The sequence below is a fragment of the Mustela putorius genome, unplaced genomic scaffold, assembly GCF_011764305.1.
Source record: "Mustela putorius furo isolate JIRA1106 unplaced genomic scaffold, ASM1176430v1.1 tig00003858_pilon_pilon_pilon, whole genome shotgun sequence".
Taxonomy (NCBI): Eukaryota; Metazoa; Chordata; class Mammalia; order Carnivora; family Mustelidae; genus Mustela; species Mustela putorius.
In genome coordinates this window covers 30,087,092-30,111,115 of record NW_025422010.1, presented here as the reverse complement: position 1 = coordinate 30,111,115, position 24,024 = coordinate 30,087,092, and the positions used below count along the sequence as shown (strand labels likewise).

The 24,024-nt window shown below is 41.0% G+C and overlaps 2 protein-coding genes across 3 annotated transcripts in view; both read left to right on the top strand.

Annotated features, from left to right (window-relative positions):
• Positions 1–24,024, top strand: part of LOC101694477 — an 85,438-nt gene that overhangs the window by 26,511 nt on the left and 34,903 nt on the right. Inside the window, exons 5-7 of the mRNA XM_045065770.1 lie at positions 1,405–1,659; positions 2,033–2,182; positions 3,700–4,107. Of these exons, the coding sequence (XP_044921705.1) occupies positions 1,405–1,659; positions 2,033–2,182; positions 3,700–4,107 (813 nt within the window). The remainder of the gene's footprint in view (positions 1–1,404; positions 1,660–2,032; positions 2,183–3,699; positions 4,108–24,024) is intronic.
• On the top strand, positions 1,528–12,552 carry ZNF24 (zinc finger protein 24). 2 transcript variants are annotated; one of them, XM_004752305.3, is made up of 4 exons: positions 1,528–1,659; positions 3,605–4,107; positions 4,362–4,509; positions 7,109–12,552. In XM_004752305.3, the coding sequence occupies exons 2-4, from the start codon at positions 3,688–3,690 to the stop codon at positions 7,645–7,647; spliced, it is 1,107 nt and encodes a 368-aa protein (XP_004752362.2). In that variant the 5' UTR covers positions 1,528–1,659; positions 3,605–3,687; the 3' UTR covers positions 7,648–12,552. The 2 variants fall into 2 exon arrangements, with proteins under 2 accessions (XP_004752362.2, XP_012911434.2); XM_013055980.2 differs by lacking the exon at positions 1,528–1,659 and adding an exon at positions 1,714–2,344.

Below are 24,024 nucleotides of genomic sequence, written 5' to 3'. Positions count from 1 at the left end.
AACTATTTCTGTTTGGCACTGTTTATCTATTTTCTTTTCTAACTTTAATTAGATGTAAAAATTCTTAAAGCAAAACGAAATAAAACAAAAATGCCTTGAGCTAGCCTTTAGGGTCACTAAAGAGTGAAAAGCTGGGAAGAGCAGCCAAGCAGTTTGGTGGCAGTAGCCAAGTAGGAGAGTGAAGTGGCAGGATTTTGTAGCCTCCTAAATGAGGAAAGAGAGAAGAGGCATCAGTTAGCAGGAGTTCTGGGGAGACAAAGTTCCTGTCAGGTAGTAAATTAGTGCTATACCATCAGCAGCTTGCTTACTATCTCTCATTCATGAATCCAGCAGAGGCTGAGGGCACTTTATGAAGCCCTGAATGAAGCAGAAAGCTGAAGCCTGACGATCCTGAAATGTTTCTGGAAGGCTGCAACTGCATTTCTTACAGAGACATTAAACAACAGGGCTCTTTTGTGCTGTTCCTGATGCCTGACATGTGACCTAGCAAAAGGGGCAGTGTGGCAAGCCACAATTCATTTATTTAACAAATATTTATTGAGTTCTCTATGTACCAGGCAGTTAGCATCCTAGAACTAGGTGGGGATACTGTGGTGTACAAAACAAACAAGGTCCTTGACCTTATGGGACTTACATACAAAAAAAAAAAAAAAAAAAGTAAAGAATGGGGAAATGAATAAATGAGATCACTCTACTCTGGTAGGAAGGGTGGGGAGACTTCCAGTGAGGCTAAGAATCCAGGGTCCCAACAAGCCTAAGAGCTGAAGTCAGAGTCAGGAGGCAGGGAACAGACCACAGGGGCCCTTGCAGGCCAGTGTAAGGAGTTTTTATATCACACTTAAGGCGGTAGGGATCCTTTGAAGGCCTATAAATAGGGGAATGAAGTGGGCTGGCTTACTTTTCAAATGAAAACGTCAGCAGCTGTTTTGTGGTATAAAGTGTCAAGTCTGAAGTCAGAAGATGACCATGCACTCTGCGAATTCACTGAGATCACTGCCAAAGCTCTTAAGAGTCTCGTCTTGCTTGCCTGACAAATAATTTGGTCAAAATAAAGCTGCATAACATGCGTGGGAGCCAAAGGTTGGAGTCATGCTTTGGTTTCAAATTCCCCCCACCCCTTACTAGTTATGAGCTTTAGGCAAGTTATTTACTTGTGCCTCAGTTATCTACCTCGGCTGTGAAATGGGGACAATAAAAGTTCTTGCCATCACAGACCTGCTGTGAAACGACAATATAGGTAGCTGGTGCAATGTAGTAAGCACTCATAAATACCCGCTTTTAGTACTTCTTTCAGAGGGTTACTGTGAGCTTCGTAAGAGATAATACCGCCTGTGAGACGGCTTGTGAAACCGTAAAGACGATCTTAATGGCAGAATTCTTTCTTTCTTTTCTCTTCCTCTTAAGCGGAACACAGAACTCCCCGCTATCCGAGGAGAGAGGCGCGACGCCAAGCGCAGCCTCAAAGCGGTCATTGTCGTCGTGCCGCCCCTCCCCCGCCCGGGGCGCATCTCCATGGCAACGCGGGGCTTCGCCTCTCCCCGCCTCCTGGGACCCGCAGACCGGAAGCAGTCCGCGCCGGGGGCTTCTGGGAAACGGCTTGTGAGAGGCGTTTCTGCGTCTGCTTTGGACAGCGAAGCTGCTGCGGATCCTGAGTTGGAGGTTTGCGCGAGCATGGGGGGAAGGGGGTGAGGGGGATGCTGGGCTAAGAGGCTGCGGACCTCTTGGCAGGAGTCAGCGAAGAAGCTTGGCGGGGACCTTCCTTGGCTTCCCTGGAAGCGCGGAGGACAGGCCGCGGTCGCCGGGTCCAGTAGTGGGGGGGCGGATAGCTGTAGAAGGAAAGCCAGATTGGACTCTCAGCACCATCGGAGAATCCCCCATCTCCTGTGCCCTCCGCGACCCTCGGTCCTCCCCCTCCCCCATCGGCCGGTTTTGTTCTATTTCGAGGCCTGGTGTCTCGCGGAGGGTTCTGGGACTCGTTTTGGGCGGAGGTGGGAGAGGGCGGGCCTTGCGCGGGGGCTGTCGGGGCTTGTAGTTCCGCTGGACGCGGACGGAAATGCCGTCGCCCCGACGCTGTTGGGGCAGTGTGGTCTTCGGTCATCTGAAATCCGCCGGCGGGAATAAGGGGAAGAAGAGCTGGTGGACGCCGGGGCGGGAGCGGGATTTGCAGTGGAACTCCGCGGAAGTGAGGCGAGATCACCTGGAACGCGGCTCCCCTCCCAAACACTGTAGCGACCGCGGGCCTTCCCTCCTTGCGCCTCCTTGACGGGCCAGGAGCAGGCTGCCGTAAGAGAACTTAAAAGGGAGAGAGATTTCTTTCCTGTAGAATGATAGAGGCTTTGATAAGGTAGGGTCCTGGAATAGGAACCAACGAATCTGTTGGCTAAACCCTATTTAAAAGGCCGCCACACTCCAGAGTAATTAAACCTGTCTGCATTCCTTCTCTGATAAGGTTTATTCTGATAACCTGATGAACCTTGTTAGGATTACAGGAGGTTTTGTGAAATCTTTGGTTTTCAGATTCTGGGCCCTAAATAGATACACGGAGTAGCTGCATGGCTCATTCCTAGTATGTGTTGTAAATGATGGCATGGGCATGACTGTGCAAATACAAGGAAAGGATCAGAAATCGCAGCACAGGGTTTCTCTGAAGGTAGAAGCTGGGAAAGCTGTGAGTCATCCAGTGTGAGATGATGAATCTGGGCCGGCCGATGCAAGAAGTTATGGTGTTACACTAGTCCCTTCTCTTCATTGAATTTGCGGTGATCGGTGCGGGTCATTATGGATTTAAATGTAGTTACGGTGTCGTGGGTGACAATAGTATTTGCATTTCATGGCACCTAGTGGTTAGGTTTCTTTTCAGTATTAATCTGTTACTGAGCGAGTGGATATTTTTTCACACATATTTTAATCCCAGGGAGTTGTTGAACATTTAAAAGATCTTTCTTAACTCCTTAAAAAACATAACCCCTAAAAGCATTTTGTTAAATAATTTTTAAACAGTAACAGAAAAGCAGTCCCTGCTTTGAATTGAACTGCATGGGTCAGGGACAACAAGTCTTGAGTTGCAAGTAATGTGTTCCAGGGTTAAACGCATTTAAAAAAACACTGAGTTGGACAGGTTCCTACTTGGACTCTTGATTATTGAAATAAGGTTTGTTGACTTAGCAGGTCACATATTGGCCAAATTTTTTCTAGAGGGCTGGATGGTAAATATTAGATTTTTAAGACTATTGTGTCTGTTGAAACTACTCAACTCTGCCATTGTAGCATGAACCGTGGACAAATAAAATTATTTATGGACTCAAATAAAATTATTTATGGACAAACATTTTAATTTCATATCACTTTCACATATCATGAAGTATTCTTATGGTTTTTTGCAACCATGTAATAATGAAAACTCTCAGTACGCGTTGTACAAAAATCGGTAGCAAGTCAGATTTGGCTGTGAGCTATAGTTTGCCAGCTTCTGTAGGTTATTGATTGGAATTTTTAATCTGGTTAAAAAAGAAAAAAGTATCTTTTACTTCCTTATCCGTATATGTTCAGATTCTTAGGATGTTTGGTTATTTATGTTTGTTTGTTTTAATTTCTTGTCCCTCAGGAGTGCCTGTGAAGAAAACAGGGTATTTCCCTGAGGCCTGTATCCTGCCTTGATTGACTTTTCTTTAAGTATTATAAATCAGGATGTCTGCACAGTCCGTGGAAGAAGATTCAATACTTATAATCCCAACTCCAGATGAAGAGGAAAAAATTCTGAGAGTGAAGTTGGAGGAGGATCCTGATGGTGAAGAGGGATCAAGCATCCCCTGGAGCCATCTTCCTGATCCAGAGGTTTTCCGACAGCGATTCAGGCAGTTCGGATACCAGGATTCCCCTGGGCCCCGTGAAGCTGTGAGCCAGCTTCGAGAACTTTGCCGTCTATGGCTCAGGCCAGAGACACACACGAAAGAACAAATTTTGGAGCTGGTAGTGCTGGAGCAGTTTGTTGCCATCCTACCCAAGGAACTGCAGACCTGGGTTCGAGAGCATCATCCAGAGAATGGAGAGGAGGCCGTGACAGTGCTGGAGAATTTAGAGAGTGAGCTCGATGACCCAGGACAGCCAGTGAGTCTGCTCGTGTTACTCTCCTGGGTCAGAAGCACTGGCATATAGCAGTAGGCAAAGCTCCTTAGTTAATTCTGCTCAAATTAAAAATAATGTTTATCCCCACCTTGCCCACCCCCCGACTGTTCCCCTCTAACCATGCTTTGTCATACAGGCCCCTGCAGTATGTGTGTCGTTATGGTTTCTCTTGCGTTTTTTTAGTTCTGAATCTTGTAAGATTTCTTCTCACCTGAGCCAAACTTCATTTTTTCCAGGTTTCTCTCCGTCGACGAAAACGGGAAGTTCTGGTAGAGGAAATAGTTTCTCAAGATGAAGCTCAGGGATTACCAAATTCTGAGCTTGATGCTGTGGAGAACCAGCTCAAGTGGGCATCCTGGGAGCTCCATTCCCTAAGGCATTGTGGTGAGGACCAAAACTCCAAGTGGGCTAGAGGAATAAGGGGAGTGTGGGCTTTTTGTCCAGAACTCCTTGCTTGTTCCCACTAGGGGATAGGGAATAATCACCTTAACCTGGTTTTGTAGACATAGACACACTATAGGATCTTGATTTTTACAATGGTTTGCAGACCGCAGTTTTTAATTCTTGGGCATTAACATCATCAGCCTTTTCTTCCCTTTACCTCTTGAAGACCTGCCCATTTCAGGCTGACATTTGCCTTACGTTGAGCCAGCACCCACCTGTAGATTAGGTCCCTTTTTAATTTATTTATTTACTTATTAAGATTTTATTTACTTTTTGGAGAGTGAGTGTGTGTGACAGAGATCACGAGTGGAGAGGAGAGGGAGAAGCAGGCTCCCCACTGAGCCAGGAGCCAGACGCAGGGCTTCATCCCAGGACCCTGGGATCACGATCTCAGCCGAAGGCAGACACTTAACCACTTAACCACCTGAGCCACCCAGACGCCTCTAAATCCCTTATTTTGCATGCAGTATTCTCTGTCATCTGTTTCATATCCTTTCAGTCTCCTGCCTAATCTTCTTGGCATTATAGGCTTACCTGAAACCTCTTCAAATCCATTCTTTTTGTTGCTGACCACTGAAGTCTTTCTAAATTTTTGATTATTTTTATTTTTTCTTCAACATCCTACTTAGAGCCTTTTTTTTCCTAAGAAGCATCTTTTATAGAAATGATCCTTGGATAAAACTCTTAACATTTTCCAGGTATTTATGCAAAAATAGGCTCTGTAGCTAAAATATGCTTTAAGCACAGAAAAATAAAAAACTCATGATTATAATAAGTCATTTAAATTAGTCTTTCCCAGTATATTGGAAATTGACACCATAGACTTAGTGTACTTTGATACAACCCAGTATATTCCTAAGCCTGCTGGGTTTGTGTTCATATTTATTTGAGACTGCTTTGAGAATCTTTCAATGAGGAAGTTGTAAATAATGCTTGTGTGTGCCACAGATGGGGTCTCATCACGTTTTCTTCCCATCTGAGAGGACAGTGCTAGGTGACCAGAACTGGCGGGGTGAGGCTGACGTCTGCTGAGAGCCCGTAGTTTTACATGTTTCGTGAAACAGTCTTCTCTGGAATGAAGTTGGAGAACCACTATCCTTGGTCATTGGAGGTGATATTTTCTTGGGTAGAAAATTTCTCCCCTGACTGAATTTTAGAATAGTTTTCCCGTATTTGTAAATGGCCTCATTTCAGGGGTCTGACTGAATTTTAGAATAGTTTTCCCGTATTTGTAAGTGGCCTCATTTCAGGGATCTGGTCTCTGCCACACTGGGGAACTTTTTTTCTGTGCCATTTGTCCCCACATAACTTTAACACTTGTTTATCTGTTTTTCATGTCTCCACTCCTCCCTGATCCACTGCATCCTTCAGTCTCTTGTTGTTAGTCTTCTCTCTTGACTTGATCCCTTTCGTAATCATTATAGACTTGCTCACTGTTTACCACTTTTCTGATTGCTGCTGCTCACCCTCTAACTGCACTCTTCAAGGCTTGAATTTTCAGGAAAGTCTGACGTGAGAATTGCTCATACTGCTTCTTGCGGGAGTTTAAGGGTACCATGTTGGTAGTTAATTCAGTTTTTTGTTTCACTGGACTCATTTAACTGAGGCTTAGAAATAATAACTCTAAGTACCATGGCAAATACCAAGTAGGGCAACCTTTATTTACAGGAAAACTGTCACTTTGCAAGAATTGTTGAATATATGTGTTATGTCTTGAGTTAACAGAGGATACCCCCAGCTTATCTTCAGTTTCTTTTTTTTTTTTTTTTTTTTTTTAAAGATTTTATTTATTTTATTTGACAGAGAGAGAGATCACAAGTAGGCAGAGAGGCAGGCAGAGACAGAGGGGGAAGCAGGCTCCCTGCTGAGCAGAGAGCCCGATGCGGGGCTCGATCCCAGGACCCTGAGATCATGACCTGAGCCGAAGGCAGCGGCTTAATCCACTGAGCCACCCAGGGGCCCCTTATCTTCAGTTTCTTATTAGGACATCTTCTGGGTTCTGCTTTTAGTGTAGTGTTAGCTGTAATCTGCCTGGTCTTGCTCATTTCAGAAATAGTCACTGCTTGTTATTTACACCGTAATAATCTGATGTAATTTCTCCTTTCCTCAGAACAAAAGAATATTGTAATGACCTCCTGGTGGCCAGTTTTATATTTCTTATGACATTTCAACCAGACCTAGCTTGCATCACTTTGTCTGACAGTCTTAGAATTTGCCATCATTCTGCCCATTGTTTTCTGACTAGTACAGTATAGCCCATGTGCTTATGTTACCACTTTTATTCAGGTAATAACCTTTTAATTCCTCATTATGTTAGCATGCCATTACCTCCCTTAGCCTCTTAATCGGTTGTTTCCCTTTTTTGTTTTTTGTTTTTTGGTTTTTTTGGAGTAGGCCACCTTACCACCAGTTTTCAGAGTGCTCTTTGTAGATATATGCAGGCTCTTTACTTTTAGTTCAGTTTTACTAAATTTTTCTTTAGGTCTCTCTCCTTCCAGAATAGAAAACAAGTGATAATAACATTTTTTCTTTATTTCAGACGATGATGGTAGGACTGAAAATGGAGCGCTAGCTCCAAAGCAGGAGATTCCTTCAGCAGCAGAATCTCATGAAGTTCCTGGCACTCTCAATATAGGTGTTCCTCAAATTTTTAAGTATGGAGAAGCCTGTTTCCCCAAGGGCAGATTTGAAAGAAAGAGAAATCCCTCTCGAAAGAAACAGCATATATGTGATGAATGTGGAAAACACTTCAGTCAGGGTTCAGCCCTCATTCTTCATCAAAGAATCCACAGTGGGGAGAAACCCTATGGATGTGTTGAATGTGGGAAAGCATTCAGCAGAAGTTCTATCCTTGTGCAGCATCAGAGAGTCCATACTGGAGAAAAACCTTACAAATGTCTTGAATGTGGAAAAGCCTTTAGCCAGAATTCTGGGCTCATTAATCATCAGAGAATCCATACTGGGGAGAAACCTTATGAATGCGTTCAGTGTGGGAAATCTTATAGTCAAAGCTCAAATCTTTTTAGACATCAGCGAAGACACAATGCAGAAAAACTTCTGAATGTTGTGAAAGTATAAGAAATTACAAAAAAAAATCAGCACTCAGGTCTTTTTCTTCAGAAATGAAGACAAAATTAAAAACATGAAATGATAAATAATAGTTTTATTTCCCTATATAGACTGTTAGAAAATCCACTGGGAAATGTAGAAAATCTTCACCCACCATTATTTTATCTTGAAAGAAATGATGTCATACCTGCCTAGAAACTGAAATTTTCAACTTAATTCAGGTGTTAATGCTTAAATCTTCCATGTGATATTTATATTATTACTTTTCCAAATAATGAACTACCTGATTCTTTGTCCCTTTAAAGTTTCCTTTTTAGACATACATTATTTCTTTGTTGATCATTAAAATGTTCTTTGCAAGGATACATTCCCTTCTACATTAAAAGGCAACATAGGAATCATAAAATCTGAAAACCGAAACCATTTTTAAAAGATTTACCCTTCTGTTTCCTTTTACCTAATTTGAATATGCATTTCAGAAAATAGAAGATAAAGGATGACCAAAAGCCTCAAAGTAAAATGAGCCTTAAAACTCAGATAAGAAGTGATGGTGATAAAAGATCAAAAAGTGAATGGGACACCTAGATTGGGCAAGACAAATACTTTGATCCAAGAATTGAAGTATATCAAGAATTTATCTCAATGTAATTATCTGCCTGCAGGGAAACTCAAACACCGCTTGTCCTGTCTAATTTGATGGCATCCCACTAATGAGAATCATGGTCTCCTGTGTTACCAGTAGAAAGTGGACAGTGAACAGTAAACACTTGTAAAACTATGAGAGTAGACATTCTAACACCAGGGAAGAATTTGTAGTGAACGGCAGTGTTGAAGGGCAAATGTAAACAGGAGGGTAATGGTCTGTCTTGGCTTTTAGAAAACAAGAGACTTGAAGATCTAATTTATTATTTTTCCTTCTTTTGGTTAAGGACATAAAAATCTATGACAGGTGGGCAACAAGTATCAGGTTTGCTGTTTTATTCTTTTGGTACAAAAGGGTTGCACACCAGGCTAACAAAACAGCCATGCATTTATTATTAAACATTTTCTACCGACAAGGCACTGTGCTAGGTACTGTAACCCTACCCTAGGTAGGTAGATATTTCTACCACTGTAAATCATTGGGGATTTGGTCTAAAGCTGTTTCATGTGGGTTAGCTGCTTCCCTCTGTCTGAGCAGTCCTGGGGGAGGTCATCTCTGAGATTCACAGAGCCATAGTTCTCTTACCAGGGTGTGTATTTGGGGGAAAAGAAGACTCCGCTCATAGAGCTATTCAGCTCTCCAGCAATCTTCAGAGGTGAGTCCAAGAAACTTTTAACACAGTTTGGAGGTTTGTGGGTCTTTTTTAAAAAAAACTAATCAATCTCTAATAGCATTGAGGTTGTACTTACATGTTAAGTTGAATGGATTGTTCTATTTAAAAATAGGTTATTAACAACTAGTTTATTAACTATCAGAATTGATTGAACTATTTTTTTTTTTAATTTTAAGTCTTAACACATTTTAAAAAATGTATAAAAAGTAATACATTGTAGTAGTAGGATTATATACTCCTTGGCTGAGAATCCCAAGTACTGTGGTTTTACTGTTTAGTGGAAAACTCTGGAAGTTAAAATAGAGAATATGAGGAAAGACTTCTTTATAGTGGGCATTAATTGTGTGGAAAATGACCCATGTGAATAAAAAGATTTCACAGTTCCAGAGATTTTGGTTACATCTGGTGCTTGGATCAAATTTGAAAATGGAAGGTGAGATTTGCATGAGCCTGTTAAAAAGCATAGTAATAAATGCAAGGCCAGCTGGTGGAAAAGTGAGGCAGAATGGAGCTTGTTTATAGATTTCCTGATAACAATTAATTATAAGAAATGTGCTTTATAGATTAAGATTTATTGAAGTATAAATATGTAGTAATGATATAATGTATTTTAAGTTATACAAGAAAATGTAGGGACTTTTGTTTGGGTCTTTTTCTCTTTGTGGCTGAGAGGAAACAAGTCAATGTCCAATAAAGCTATAAACTCCTCCGCTCTAAGATAAAACGATCTTGAGTTGATTTATTTATTTATAACTGGCTTCTTTCCAAGTAGGTTTTGAAGTGGCATATTTTTACTACTTCTGCTGAAATGACAGAGTTCTTGTATCAGAGTAGGTAAGAAGGGAGCAACCTCTCAATAGCTAGAATTTCACCCTTTTTTTAGATCTTACATCTTTCCTGTATACAAAGAACCTTCCCTGTGGTACATTTGTCACAAATGCCAAAGATGTTTGGTATAATGTCAGAGCTTAGAAAAAGTGGTGTTAGACTTGGCATATACGAGTTTATCTTGTCAGCTCTGATACCTGTGCGTTGTTTAGAAGGGATTCTGAAGCTAAGGCAAGGCTCTGTGGGGAAACTTGGCTGGACCCAAAAAGACTGGATTTTAGGGTATATGGGAAAAGAAGTGGTAGTCTGTGTAATCACCATCTTCTATTAGGCTAAGTCCCTAGACCAATTGATTTAAAGTAACTCTTCAGTGATGTATTATTTCATCCAGACATTAATTTATACCCCCACAGATAGTCATAGTTAGCAATCTGGGGGCTGCCCAGCTTCTGATTAAGTAGTGAGCTGTCCATTGCCAAGCAGTGCCATCTGTTTGGTTAGTAAAAGAGCAGTCATTGTTCACGGCACGCAGACCGCTGATAACTGCCCAGTAGTTACTGAGCATTTGCTCATTACTGCTAAAGTTTCTTTTGGTTTTCTTGGAGGTTAAATCCCCCGAATTTGATTTAGCAATGTGCATATCACATTTAGTAAATTGAAGGGAGGGTTGTATGCATTGAGATAATCTGCACACCAGGCCTCAGATCAGTCACTATACCTATCTCACTTAGATTGGTAGGCAAGGAAAGAAAGATTCCGAGATTGTGTGATTTGCATGTGGCCAATTAGAGCTAAAACTCAAATCTAGTTTGTAATTTACCCCTGTGAACTTAACAGGGGTATCTATCTTTTCACGGTGTAGTGAGTGATGGCTGTTCAACCTTGATTTCTAAATGTCAGTACAGAAGTGTTAAATGGAAAAAGGATATTCCTCTTCACACTCTTCCTCAGAAGTAATACTTACTTGGTTTGCTGTTCTTCCAGACTTAGGAATATACATATTTAAGCAAAATGTGTTAATAGTTGACACTGAGGTTGCTGCGCATGGGCACTGTTGGAAGCGCTTTACCATGGATTAGCTCTTAGTCCTCACAGCAACCATATGAGGTAGGTACATATCCCTGTTTTCCATGTACTGCACTGAAAATTGCCTCCCCTCCCTCTCACCTCGATGTAGACATTGTTCTTTATGGCTGCACACTGCTCTATTGCATGAATATACAGTAATTTATTTAACCCCTTATTGATGGAAAGGAAGTTCTTTCCAATTTTTTATTATAAAGGGATAGGTACCATCCTTATCCATCTATTTTGCTGCCTGTGTGGATACTATTTCTGTAGGATAAATAGCAGGAAATAGATTTATCAGGTCAGAGAATGTGCACATTTAAAGTGTTGAGAACTAGCACCAAAAAGATGGTACCAATTTGCAACTCCCATCAGTAGAGTGCCTATTTGCCCCCACTCCCACCAACCCTGAATCCTGAATGTTTTTCCCACTCTGGTAGGTGAAATTCGTCTTTTTATTAATAAGGAGGAACATCTTTTTATGTTTATTGGCCATTTCCATTTCCTGTTGAGAGCTGTTTGCCATTTTTCTTTTTTTAATTATGAAAGTATAAATGACTACCATCTCATTATACTAAATACACAAGTATAAGAGCAGAGAGGCCCTTCTCTCCAGCACTTCCAGTCACATTCCACCGTCCACAGTTTGACATAAATCCATCTAGCTGCCTTTCCATACATTTCCATATGAATATACATAACAATAAATGCTATTTTTACATAAAATCATAGATATGTATTGTTCACCTTCCTTTTTCTGGTTTTTCCTTTAGTCTCAAAAATCCTGAGGTCTTTACATTTCTTTAATGGTTGATTAGGATGCAATACTATGAAAATCCCATTATTCAACTATTCCCTTAACTTTTTCTCTTGCTATTTACACTGCCAAAGGAAACATTTTTTCATATATTTCTGTGCACATGTTAGGATGGAGTTGTATGAGGTGGATAGTTGGGTCCAAGGATATGCTTTCTGATAGACCCATCTTAGCCTTCCCAAAGGTCTTCATAACTTTCTGTTTTTACCCTTTGTATGGAAAGTGCTCATTTCCCCACATAGCCTTACCTACGCTTGGTAATTGCTATCTAATGGGCAAAAAAGAAAAAAAAATCATCTTGTATTTCCTGATTAATGGTGAGGTTGAGGTTATTTTCATGTTTATTATTGGCCACTTTTATCATGGATTGTTTGTTCATGTCCTTTACCTATAATAGCTTTTCTGTTGGGTTATGTGTGGATCTATGTTGTTGGGTGTTTTGGGGTTTTTGTTGTTGTTCAGCATCTCTTTCCCCATTGTCTGGTAACAGAATCCTTATTTATTGTGGGGAACCCATTCCCTGTGGCTTAGATGAGTAGGTGACCCGGTTTGGCCTTCCGAGTCCTGCAGCTTCTTAGCCACAGTGATTAAAAGAATGGGCATGTAACTCAAGCCAGGCTAAAGAGAGCTCTCAACAGAACTTCTGCTGGAACTATTGGAAAGAAGGCTCTACAGAGATTCCGTGAACTAAGGACTGTGTAAGCCTGAATTTATACCAGGTGGAGAGAGTCTGAGGAGAAACTCAGAGGCTAGCAGAAAGAAATGAGAACTCAGTTCTGATGTCATTTTTCTGGAGGCCCTAGATCCAGCTGTGCCTAAAGCCTGCCCTACCTCCGAACTTTAAAGTTTTGTGAGCCAATAAAGTCCCTTTCTTGTTTAAAATAACTGAATTGGGTTTCTGTCCTGATTAATATAGGTTCTTTGTATTTTCTTACTGAATTGTAGAAAAACTTTGTAATTCTAAACTCTAGAATTAACACTTTATGCAATGTATAGGTTAATAAAATTAGCATGGCCTTCCATGACTTGGCCTCTGTCAGCTTCTGCCACTTGTTACTCCACCCTGTCTGTACCACATACATAACATTTTACATTCCAACAATAACAAAGCATTGGCATTGGAACATCTGCGGAAGAGAAGCTTTTTGCACAACTGTGTCTGACATTTCTCTTCCATCCTTCATATAGATTCATTCATTAATCTAGGACTCAGGACTGGGGATTATGCTGCCAAGTCTATGCTGTACCCACCTCCAACCATTGCTCTTTGAATATTCACCTCAAACTTCGCCTGTATGTGACCCTTGAAGCTCCTCCCCATGGCCATCATTTTACCCTCCCCTCCCCAAATACGATTCTCTGGGGCCCTAATTTTATTATCAGACCTGGGGATTTGAAGTTGCTAACATCCAAAACTTAAGAGTTCACGTCTATTGCTTCTGTGTGTGGAAACTACACACAGCAGTAGAAAAAGGAAATGCATATTCATATGCCATGTGAATGAATGATGAGAAAATATTGGGGGGAAAAGGGAAATTTGAGGAAAGATGGGAATAAGTATAAGAAAGCAAGCCATGAGACTGGAGGAGAGACATTCCATGCGTGGGAACAGCAAGTGCAAAAAGCTTGATGTGGGAGCAATGCCTGATTTGTTCAGGAAACAGCAAGAGGGCAGAGTCACTGACGAAGAATAAACATGAGGTAAAATAAGGGGTTAGCCTGCAAATAAATAAGGGAAAGGGGACCAGATCGTGCAAGACCTGGTTAGTCATTGGTAGGGTTATGATAGGAGACCATTTTGGGGCAAAGAAGTAGCATAACTAAGTGCTAAGAATAGAACAAAGTGTCCAGCTCCATATGTAAATTCTTAAATAATTTATTTATTTATTTATTTTGTCAGAGAGAGTGAGCCCAGGCAGACAGAGTGGCAGGCAGAGGCAGAGGGAGAAGCAGGCTTCCTGCTGAGCAAGGAGCCCGATGTGGGACTCGATCCCAGGACGCTGGGATCATGACCTGAGCCGAAGGCAGCCGCTTAACCAACTGAGCCACCCAGGCGCCCCTTTGCATATTTTCTTTATGAAGGTAATAATAGAGTTTAGAAGTGAAAATCACCCAAAAAGTGACCCATGAGTCTACAATCTTAGTAACATCCCATTAACATTTTAAGTTTCTCTATACACATATATAAATGTTCTGTCTATACCTATCCCCATCTGTACCTATTGCACTGATATTTACAACAGGGGGAAAAAGAGAGGGGTAAGGTGCCCATATCTTGGTTTGTTAATGCCTTCTTTCCTCTTAATTTTGGATCATCTGTGCTTCTGCCTGAATCCTCTACTGGCTTTAAGCTGTCCTCTCATACTTACTCAAAGACATGTTTCCAACATTCTCCATCTTGCATTATCAATTTTCCTCTCTTGGATTTTTTATGATGCAAATTTTGTTTTGTTTTTAAATCATGAACACAATCCATTGGGCCAAGATGACCAGATCTAACTTGCCTGAACAAATGTAAAATATATACCATAAAGAATCAGAGATGGGAGCCCTGAGAGATGGGAAACAAGTGAAGCAACCTTGGGTTGTCTCAGTTTACTACCTGGAGATAGGTAAATAATTTTTTTATTATTACTACCTGTGCTAGGCCTCAGCACAGGTAAGGAGAACTCAAGCGGAGCCTGGCACACTCCCTAAGTTCAGAAGATAGAGCAAGGGATTCTGGGAGGCCACAGTGGTGGCTTTTGCCAGGCGATGTACCAGATAGGAAAGAACTAAACAGGGAACACTGGAGAGCTGCAGAATGCACCCCCCCACCTCCAGCTGAGTACTGAAGAGCACATTTGTATAGGGAAACTACCTGAGGTAGGGAAAAAAACATCCATAAGGATGAGAGAGAAAAATCACTGGAGCTCACCAAGGGTACCTGTTAGAAAATCTCAATTCATAGGATATCAGAACCCTGGTTCTCAAGTGCAGTTTTGCCTGCCACTACTGCCCGCCCTCCCCGACATTTGGCAACATCTGGAGATATTTTTTGATTGTTACAACCAGACAAGATGAGTTCTACTAGCGTCTTGTGGGTAGAGGCCAGAGATGCTGCTAAATAGCCTACAATGCATAACAAATTATCCAGCCCTAAATATCAATCTTGCTGATGGTGAGAAACTCTGGATTTGAACAGTAGGAAGGGTCCTGCCTCCTTAGCAGAGAAAAACTGAACCCTAGACTCATATTCCCTAAAAGATACTTCAGAGTAAGACCTGAGAGGATAAACCTGTACCCAAATAATTTAAATACATCCCAGAACAAAACCCAAGAATATATATAAAAAGAGAAACTCCAGCGCCTGCTAAGGCACAATGCATAATGTCTGGCATCCAATCAGAAATTATAAATCAAGCAATGAACCAGGAAAATATAACCCATAATAAGAAAAATCACTCAATTACCCCAGAAATGACAAAGAATTAACAGACAAGCACATTAAGACAATTATAACTACATTCCATAAGATCAAGAAGCTAGTGGAAACACTGAACATGTTTGGTAGAGACATGAAAGGTATAAAAAAGCAACCAAACTAAACTTCTTTTTTTTTTTTTTTTTTTTTTTTTTTAAAGATTTTATTCATTTATTTGACAGAGAGAGACCACAAGTAGGCAGAGAGGCAGGCAGAGAGAGAGAGGAGGAAGCAGGCTCCCTGCTGAACAGAGAGCCCGACGCGGGACTCGATCCCAGGACCCTGAGATCATGACCTGAGCCGAAGGCAGCAGCGTAACCCACTGAGCCACCCAGGCGCCCCCCAAACTAAACTTCTAAAGACAACTACAATGTCTGAGACTTTAAAAAATAAAAAGCAAAACCAACAAACAGATGGGATTAATAAGGCATAATAGAAGAGATGAAGAAAAAAATATATATATAAGACATACCAATAGAAACTCTTCAAAATGAAAAATAGAGGAAAATATTGAGAAAGAATGCATAGAGCATCAACTTGCTGTGGTACAATATCAAGTGCCTGATATGTGTAATCATAGTCTGAGTCCTCAAAAGCAAGAGAAGTATAGAGTAATATTTGAAAAAATAATCTATGGATTGCAGTACTTATGGGGAAATTTATAGCAATAAAACAGAAAAAAAAAAGTTGTGGGGCACCTGGGTGGCTCAGTTGGTTAAGTGCCCAACTTGATTTCAGCTTAGGTCATGATCTCAGGGTCCTGAATCCAGTCCTGCATCAGCCTCTGCGCTTTGTGTGGCGCCTGCTTGGGATTCTCTCTCCCTCTGCCCCCTGCCCCCACTACTGTGCACTTGCTCACTCTATCCAAAAAAAAGAAAAAGTCTTAAGGTGAGCTACCTCACCTTCCATCCTAAGAAACCAAAATAAGAACAAATTAAACCCAAAGTACAGAGAAGAAAGGAAATAGCAAAGATCAGATTGGAAATCAAAAAATAACACAAAAGCTAGAAAAAAATTCTATATTCTTTTCAAACCAAGAGTTAACTTATAAAAAAGATTAATAAAATTAATAAACTTCTAACCAGATTGTTGGGGAGTGGGAGGGGGGAATGTGGGAAAAGAAAGAGAAAATAAATATTATGTCAGGAATGAGAGATGTGACATTACTGTATGTTAAACAAAATCTTATCCCCATAAAGAGTTGTAGTATAGTTTGCTCACCTCCATATTGCTGATTCCAATACTCATTTACTAGACATCTATTGATTACACCATCAGCAGTATTTTGCATAATTGACATATTTACATTTGGCTTCAAGAACAACATGTTTGGTTTTTCTCTAACCTCATGGGGCATTTCTCCTCAGTCTCAATGCAGCTCTCTCTTCATCTCTCTGGACTTCTATATGCTGTGGCGCTTGAGGGCTCAGGGTTCAAGTCTCTTTCCTTTTCTATCTATATTCTCTTCCTGGGTGATCTCATCTGGTCTGGTCTTCTTAAATTTTACCTATGACTGCAAAGTCTGTGTCTCAGCCTAGACCTCTTCTCTGAACCACAGGCTCATATACCCCAGCAATAGCCACTCCACCTGCTTTAGCTCGAGTTCCTAAGGAAATAGGACGGAAGATAAAAACAAAACCAAAAATGACAAAAACAAAACCTTATTGGTAAGACTTTTTTGGGGTGATGCAATCCCAGAAAAGGTTGAGGAGGGTAAATGGGAGGTGAAGGAAGGAAGGAAAGCACATACAAGCGGGTGTTGCTGGGGCATCTCATAGCTTCCCAACAGCTGTTTGCCTAGTCTCACTGTGTGTTCTGAGCACCAGCGCGGTGGGGGAGCTCACCATGGCAGCAGAGGAGGGAAAAGATGTTTCTGCAGACTCTCCTGCCCTCAGGTCTGTTTCTACCACTGAATGAGAATTCCTCCACACTACCAGGTGGTACCATTCAGTTTCACACAAGAGGAGCTGCAGGCCAGAGGTCAAGTACAAGTCAGTAGCTCCTTGGACCTGCAGTTCTGTGGCCCTGCAACTGCAGGGGTGGATGGTGCAGGCAGTAGTCTTAGAGGGTTATGGGTATCCGAGCACAACACCCACTCTGCAAATAGGAAGCATCTTGTAAAGTGTTTGGAGCAATGACTAATTCAGCATCTTAAACCTAACGTACCCCAATGTCAAACCTTTAGTTTCTCCCACACCTGTTCTTCTCATAGTCTCCTTTATCTTAGAGAGTGGCAGTTTTGTCCTTCCAGTTGCTCTGGCCAATAGTCTCCCTGCTTTCCTGCTTGCCCTACTTCACTCAGTTCACAGCACAGCAGTCAGCTCATACAGAAGCTCATAGAGAATGCAGACCATGTCACTTTGGCTTAAAATCCTCTTCTTTTTTCTCCATTTAATGTCAAAGAGGCACTGCATCTGCCACTTACTCTTAAACTATTTGGAAAAAAACTCTACAGATGATAGATAAATAGGTAGATAGATAGGTATCTGGTTAGATAAAACAGGTAGAGAATTACAAAGAAATTATAACAAAATGCCAACACCTGGGGAATCTGGGTGAAGGATGTATAGGAATTCTTTGTACTATTCTTGCAATTTTCTATAAGTTTGAAATTATGCCAAAAGTCAAAGTTAAGGAAAACATAATGGCCCAGTAAGGGTGAATTACTAAAGGAAAATCAGGGTGGGTGCTATTATTGAGAAAGCTTGGGGTGGGGCCGGGGTGGGGGGAATACTGAGAAAGCAACTATAAATATCCACCATAGCCATAATTTAACGTGATGTTGTAAAGCTGTGCTTACAGACATATAAAATGTTATTAACAATGGAGAAAATTCAGTTTACCATTACCAGTATTATTTTTGGAAAAATAATACATACATACACACACACACACACACACACACTATATATAGAATGGCACATATCAAATTTCCAGGTTCACAAAATAGACTTCTTGATATAGTGACTTTTATCTTTATTCTTTTACATATTTTACATTTTTTTGCTATTTACAGTAAGTTAGCAGTATATTTATAATCAGAAAAAAAATCAAAATCAATAAAATTAAGAAGGAAAGTTCTCATTTAGGTCAGGAGTCAGCAAACGTGGCCCTTCTGTAAAGGGCCAGATAACAGATATTTTCAGCTTTGTAGGCCCCACAGTTTCAGTTGCAACTCTGCAACTCCGCCATTGTAGCAGGAAGCAGCCATAGATAACACATGAACAAATGGGCATGGCTGGGTTTCATTAAAACATATTTACAAAAACAGGTGGCAGTACCTAGTACTTTGCTGACCTGTTATTTAGATGGGTAGGTACCCTTTTCCCTAAAGAATGGCTTACAGCAGGGTGCCTGGGTGGCTCAGTTGGTTAGAAGTCTGCTTTGCCTCAGATTATGATCCCAGGGTCCTTGGATTGAGCTCTGCAGAGACCCTGCTTCTCTCTCTCCCCTGCTTGTTCCCTCTAGCTCTATCACTCAAGTGGATAAATAAAATCTGAAAAAAAAAAAAAAAAAAAAAAAGATGGCTTACAGGCAAGAAATATTCCCCTTCCTATGGAACTTCGTATGGGGCCTCCTGGACCAACTGATGGTCTGAGAATTCCACTGGCTCCATGCTCTATCACTGAATAAGTAGGTTAAATGAAATTCAGTGAAAATATCTAACTCAAACCACATTTATAAACAAGTAACAAACCCTTTGCCTAGAGAAGCGGAATGTGGTAAGTATGCATTGTATGATATTGTAGATGGATTTGGTCTGTCAGAGAACTGGATCCCAACTGTCTGAAAAAAATACTCCTTTTAATATGCCCTGGGGGCTCAGCAGCACCTCCCTGACTGCTCAAGTGATCAAAGGCCTGAAGGGAGTGCGAAAATCTAGAAAAAGCCGGGGTCCTCCTGTTCTCATTCCAGGAATGAAATCTTGCTCTGTAAAGAGCATAATCTACAGCTTCCATAAAATTAGCTGGGTAATGTACCATCTTTTGCTATTGTAAGGGCCTATTTAGGCAGAGCAATTCCATCTGGTTAAACAGTGATTTTGTTGTTTACGCAGTAAAAAACTTAAACTGACCCTGCCACCACCACCACCCTGCCTCCCCCCCAGGGGAACTTACTTAAAAGCAAGTCCGGGAAACTAGTAAAATATGGTTGACAGTCCCAGGTAACAGAGCCCAAGCACGAGAGCAGGTCATGCCAGGTGGAGACATCCAATCGTGGAGTGCGCATACTGTCTCCCTAGCTACCAAGGAGTGTGGGCCCTGCCTTTTGGGCGCCTTTTGGGTGCCAATTCTGACCACGGTGATAGGCTAGTTCAAATATCTACTATAGAGTAAATTGTAATTCAATTGGCCACCCGTGTGTGACTTAGCATGACTATGCAACTTTCTCTGTGTGTTATAATCTTATTGGCCACCTGTGTGTGGCCAGGCTCAACCACATAGCCTTTGCCTTTTAAAAGGTAGTCTGTAAGGCAGGGAGGGGTCGCCCTCTCTGTAAGAGGCGGCCCCGAACAGTTTGATTCTCGATGCTTGGTGCGAAATAAAGTTTTTTTTTTTTTTTAACATTTTTTTTTTTTTTAAGATTTTATTTATTTATTTGACAGACAGAGATCACTAGTAGGCAGAGAGGCAGGCAGAGAGAGAGAGAGAGAGAGAGAGAGAAGCAGGCTTCCTGCGGAGCAGAGAGCCCGATGCGGGGCTTGATCCCAGGACCCTGAGATCATGACCCGAGCGGAAGGCAGCAGCCCAAACCACTGAGCCACCCAGGCGCCCCCGAAATAAAGTTTTACTTGACCTTCGCTTTGTATCAATCTCGCTCCTTTGATTACGGACCCATCTCTATTACCTTAAAGACTGTGGAAGATTGGTTTACTTCTTCCTTTAACATCTGGAAGTATTCCTCACTGTGGTATCTGACCTGGAATATTCTTTATAAGAAAAATTTAAATTACAATTTCCTTAGTAGACCCCAAATTGTTTAAATTTTATATTTCTTCTTGAACTAATATGGGATAACATTTCAAAATTTTTGATGAAATTATTAGTCGTATCCTTTATATTCTCTCTGTAACAGCTGTAGATGTGCATTGATGGCCACGTTTGTGCTCCTTACACTGACAGACGGTACTTCTCTCTCTCTTTCTCTCTCTCTCTTTTTTTTTCTTGATCAGTTTTGCTGGGGCATTCTCAATTTTATATCTTTCAAAAGCTGAACCAAAATATTTGTTTTCCGTTTCATTAATTCACGCTCTACAATTTCTTTCATTTTTTCCTTTTCTTTTCTTTTCTTTTTTTTTTAAGAAACCGTGTATTGTCTGTCGACCACATTTCCATTTTCTGTTTAATGGTCTGTGGAAGAACAGCTTAAAGCCACTCAAGAGTTAGTCATTCCTCTCCATTCAGGGACCTGAGCAGGGATCTGCTGACAAGGCACGGAGGTCACCCGCATGCCTTCAGAGCGGTCTGTGACCTCAGGCTGAGGAGTGGTAAATCCAGGAGCCGGAGCCGTCCGTTCACTCTGAAATTCCTCTGTGGTCACAGCCTTTTCAGCAGCGGTCGGCTCTGCCCTACAATCTCTTCAGAATCTCTGTGGAAGGAGAGGTCTGGGAGGACCTCCTCTAGCTGTACCCAGGACCTGGTGCCACGCATGCGCAGACCTCCCTGGGTGGCACCCTCCACATCAGACCCACTGAGTGAGCTCCCTTGCCTATGGGATGGCGATGTCCACGTACAGCAGATGGGTTGCTCTACCATGGCTGTGGTGGGCAGGTCAACACCAGACACGTCTGTGAGAGGCCAGTGGTCAGCCCTGGCAGCAGTAACCACCAGAAGTCTTTGTTCCTGGAACACTCCCTGGATCTGGTTAATGAAGGCTCTCGAAGTGAAGCGGCCAGCCATAGTGGGGGGTCCAAGGATGGCAGCAAACTTCCGCACAACTCGTTGGCCAGTATTCCTGAAGGTCATGACCCTGACATCAGTTGGGTTTCTATGGCAACAATGGCCTGAGCTGCCAACAGAGGCTACTCCTAGGTTCTCCAAATTTATGCTAAAGATGCCATCACTTTTCCTTTTGTAGATGTACTATTCCGCTTAGAAGTCAAGTTGGTACCACCTGAGTGGATTCCCGCTGCGAGGAATTTGAGAACACCGTCTTCCTTCATTTGGAGAACATCAAATATTCTGGACATTGTGAAAATTTCCCTTTAAGCTACGATGGGAACCCCGAACAGCACTGTATGAACCTCTCTCTACATTCTTTCTTTAGATCTACTTACTATTCTTTTTCTAACTTCTCGCAATGGATATTTAAATCAGTGAATTGTAGCCCTGTCTTTCCTAATATAGGCACTGAATGCCATAAATTTCTCTTTAATCAGGGCTTTCTTTCCCACAATTTTTACTGTTATCCAGACAAAGATACCTTCCAAATTTCCACTATGCTTACTTCTTTTACCTATAGGTGATTTAAATTGTCTTGATTTCTAAACATTTGGGAATTTATTTTTTAGTGTGTGTGTGTGTTACTGATTTCTAGCTAATTTTATTGTTGTCTGAAAACATATGCTAAGTCTTCCTGTCCAATGTGGTAGCCACTAACCAGATGTGACTATTTAAATTAATTAGAATTAAATAAAATGTTGTTCATCAGTCACATTAGCCACATTTTAAGGGCTCAGTAGCCACATGTGGCTAGTGACTATTAACTATGTGATTACTGAACGCTACTGACAAGAACCTATTAAGTTCTATTAGACAGCACTATACTAAATTATTTCAGTCTAATGAATTTGCTGAGGCTTGCTTTACAAACCAGCACATGGTCAGCTATGGTAAATGTTCTTTGTACACCCAAAAGGAGTTTTCTGCCAGTGTTGGTTGCACTGTTTTCTGTATGTTAAGTAGGTCATTTTATTAACATATCCTGTATGTCCACATGTACTATATTCTTAAACATTTTTTTTTCTGCTTGTTTACTGAGAGAGCTGTGGGGAAGTCTTCCACTAGGATTGTAGATTCATCTTTCTCATTTTAGTTTTGCTGTCAATTATAGCTTTATATACTTCGAAGCAAAATTATTAGATGTATCTACTTTGGAATATTTGTATTTTCTTGGTAAACTGACTCTTTTTTTTTTTTTTAAAGATTTTATTTATTTGACAGAGAGAAATCACAAGTAGACGGAGAAGCAGGCAGAGAGAGAGAGGGAGGAAGCAGGCTTCCTGCGGAGCAGAGAGCCCGATGTGGGGCTCGATCCCAGGACCCTGAGATCATGTCCTGAGCCGAAGGCAGCGGCTTAACCCACTGAGCCACCCAGGCGCCCTAAACTGACTCTTTTATCAATAAAAATGTCCACTTTTATCTATAGTAAGCCTTCGGTTTTAAGGTCTACTTCTTGTCTAATATTGGTACAGTGATTAACAGCTTTCTTTTGGTTAGTGTTTTAACGGAGTATCTTTTTCCATACTTTAATTTTGAATTCCCTGGATCCTTGCTCTTACAGTGGGTCTTGCTTGAGCAAGTACCCTATAAACTATAAGAAATGCAAGAATTTTTCTCAAAGTTCATTTATATGTAACATAATTACTCATGTAATACAACTACTGATCTACCATGTTCCTTCTCAACACTTGTTATTGTCAGACTTTTAAAAATCATATTTATATATATGTAGTGTTACTTTTGTAACTTGTTTCTAAAACCTAGTGAGCAAGTGGATTTAGAAAACTTGGGAAAGTGGAGGGTGCAGGATGGCTGTACAGCAAGGTGCTTAGCCAGGATAGGGAATTCAGGAAGATGTCATGGGGGTGTATAGGAAGTAGTTGGTAGAAATGTGCAGTAAGCAGTTGGCTCTTAAAATTTATCCTCAGGAGAGAGGGGTAAACTTGATACAAATTTCATCATCCTATTTCTTCACTTTTTAAATCCCCCAAAGAATAAAGATAATTAATTACCTTTTCCTATTCTCTTCTCAACTTACTGTCATGTTAATGCCTCTTAGCTCTTCTGCTTATGACCCTCATGCTTTTATTTGCAGACTTCAAAAGTTTTTCTTTCTGCTCCTTCCCCATTTGATTTTACTCTTCCCAAGGCAGTAAGATGATCATACCATTCCTTGGTTCAAAATTCTCAATGGCTTTCCACTATCTTGAGAACAAATACAGAAATATGAAACTCAATCCTGTTATAACTAGTACTCTTCCATTTTACGTGATACTAAATGCCAGAAAGTTGAAGTGCCTGCTCATTTAGCATCATACTCCTTAGCAGTCTTTTCTCGTACTTCATTTTGACTTCCACCTTATTCTTACCCTCTTAAGTACATGTTTTAGTCATTATTTGCAAAAACACTTGAGTGTAAGGGCAGGAACCCTTCCTATCCCCTTGAGTAGTACTCAGTAGTGCCTGACACTGAATGTGTATTGAATGAATTAATGACTAAGCACATACTCCACATCATTTCTTACACCCTCTTGCTTCTGTGACTTTGTTGACTACTCCCTTCCTGACTCTATGCCTCTAATCCCATCCTTCAAAACTCAAATCTCTGGAGCTCCCCAAACTTTCTTTCCAACTAGAATTGAACCCTACTTCCTCTTATAAGCATCTTATCTACCTCTACGATTGTATTGAGCCATGTGTTTTCTTTATACATCAGACTTTATCACATATGCTTTGTATATTCTCTGTGTATACCACAAAACCTTAAAAAAATGCCTTGCACAATGTAGATAACAATAACTATTAAAGTGATATAGTAACTGGATGATTATAGGGAATATTCAGCGTATAGCAGTGGAATCTTAACAAATGGTTAATACTAGAAAAACAATTTTAAATTTTTATTCTTAAATAAGTTTCTATTTTTCAGTTAAAAACTTTGCATATAGTAGC

Bases quoted from the DNA above. Each gene is read 5' to 3' on its own strand.
- ZNF24 (XM_004752305.3), top strand. From the start codon at position 3,688: ATGTCTGCACAGTCCGTGGAAGAAGATTCAATACTTATAATCCCAACT. The intron at 4,108-4,361 runs GTGAGTCTGCTC...CATTTTTTCCAG, and splicing joins TCGATGACCCAGGACAGCCA to GTTTCTCTCCGTCGACGAAA. The intron at 4,510-7,108 runs GTGAGGACCAAA...TCTTTATTTCAG, and splicing joins CCATTCCCTAAGGCATTGTG to ACGATGATGGTAGGACTGAA.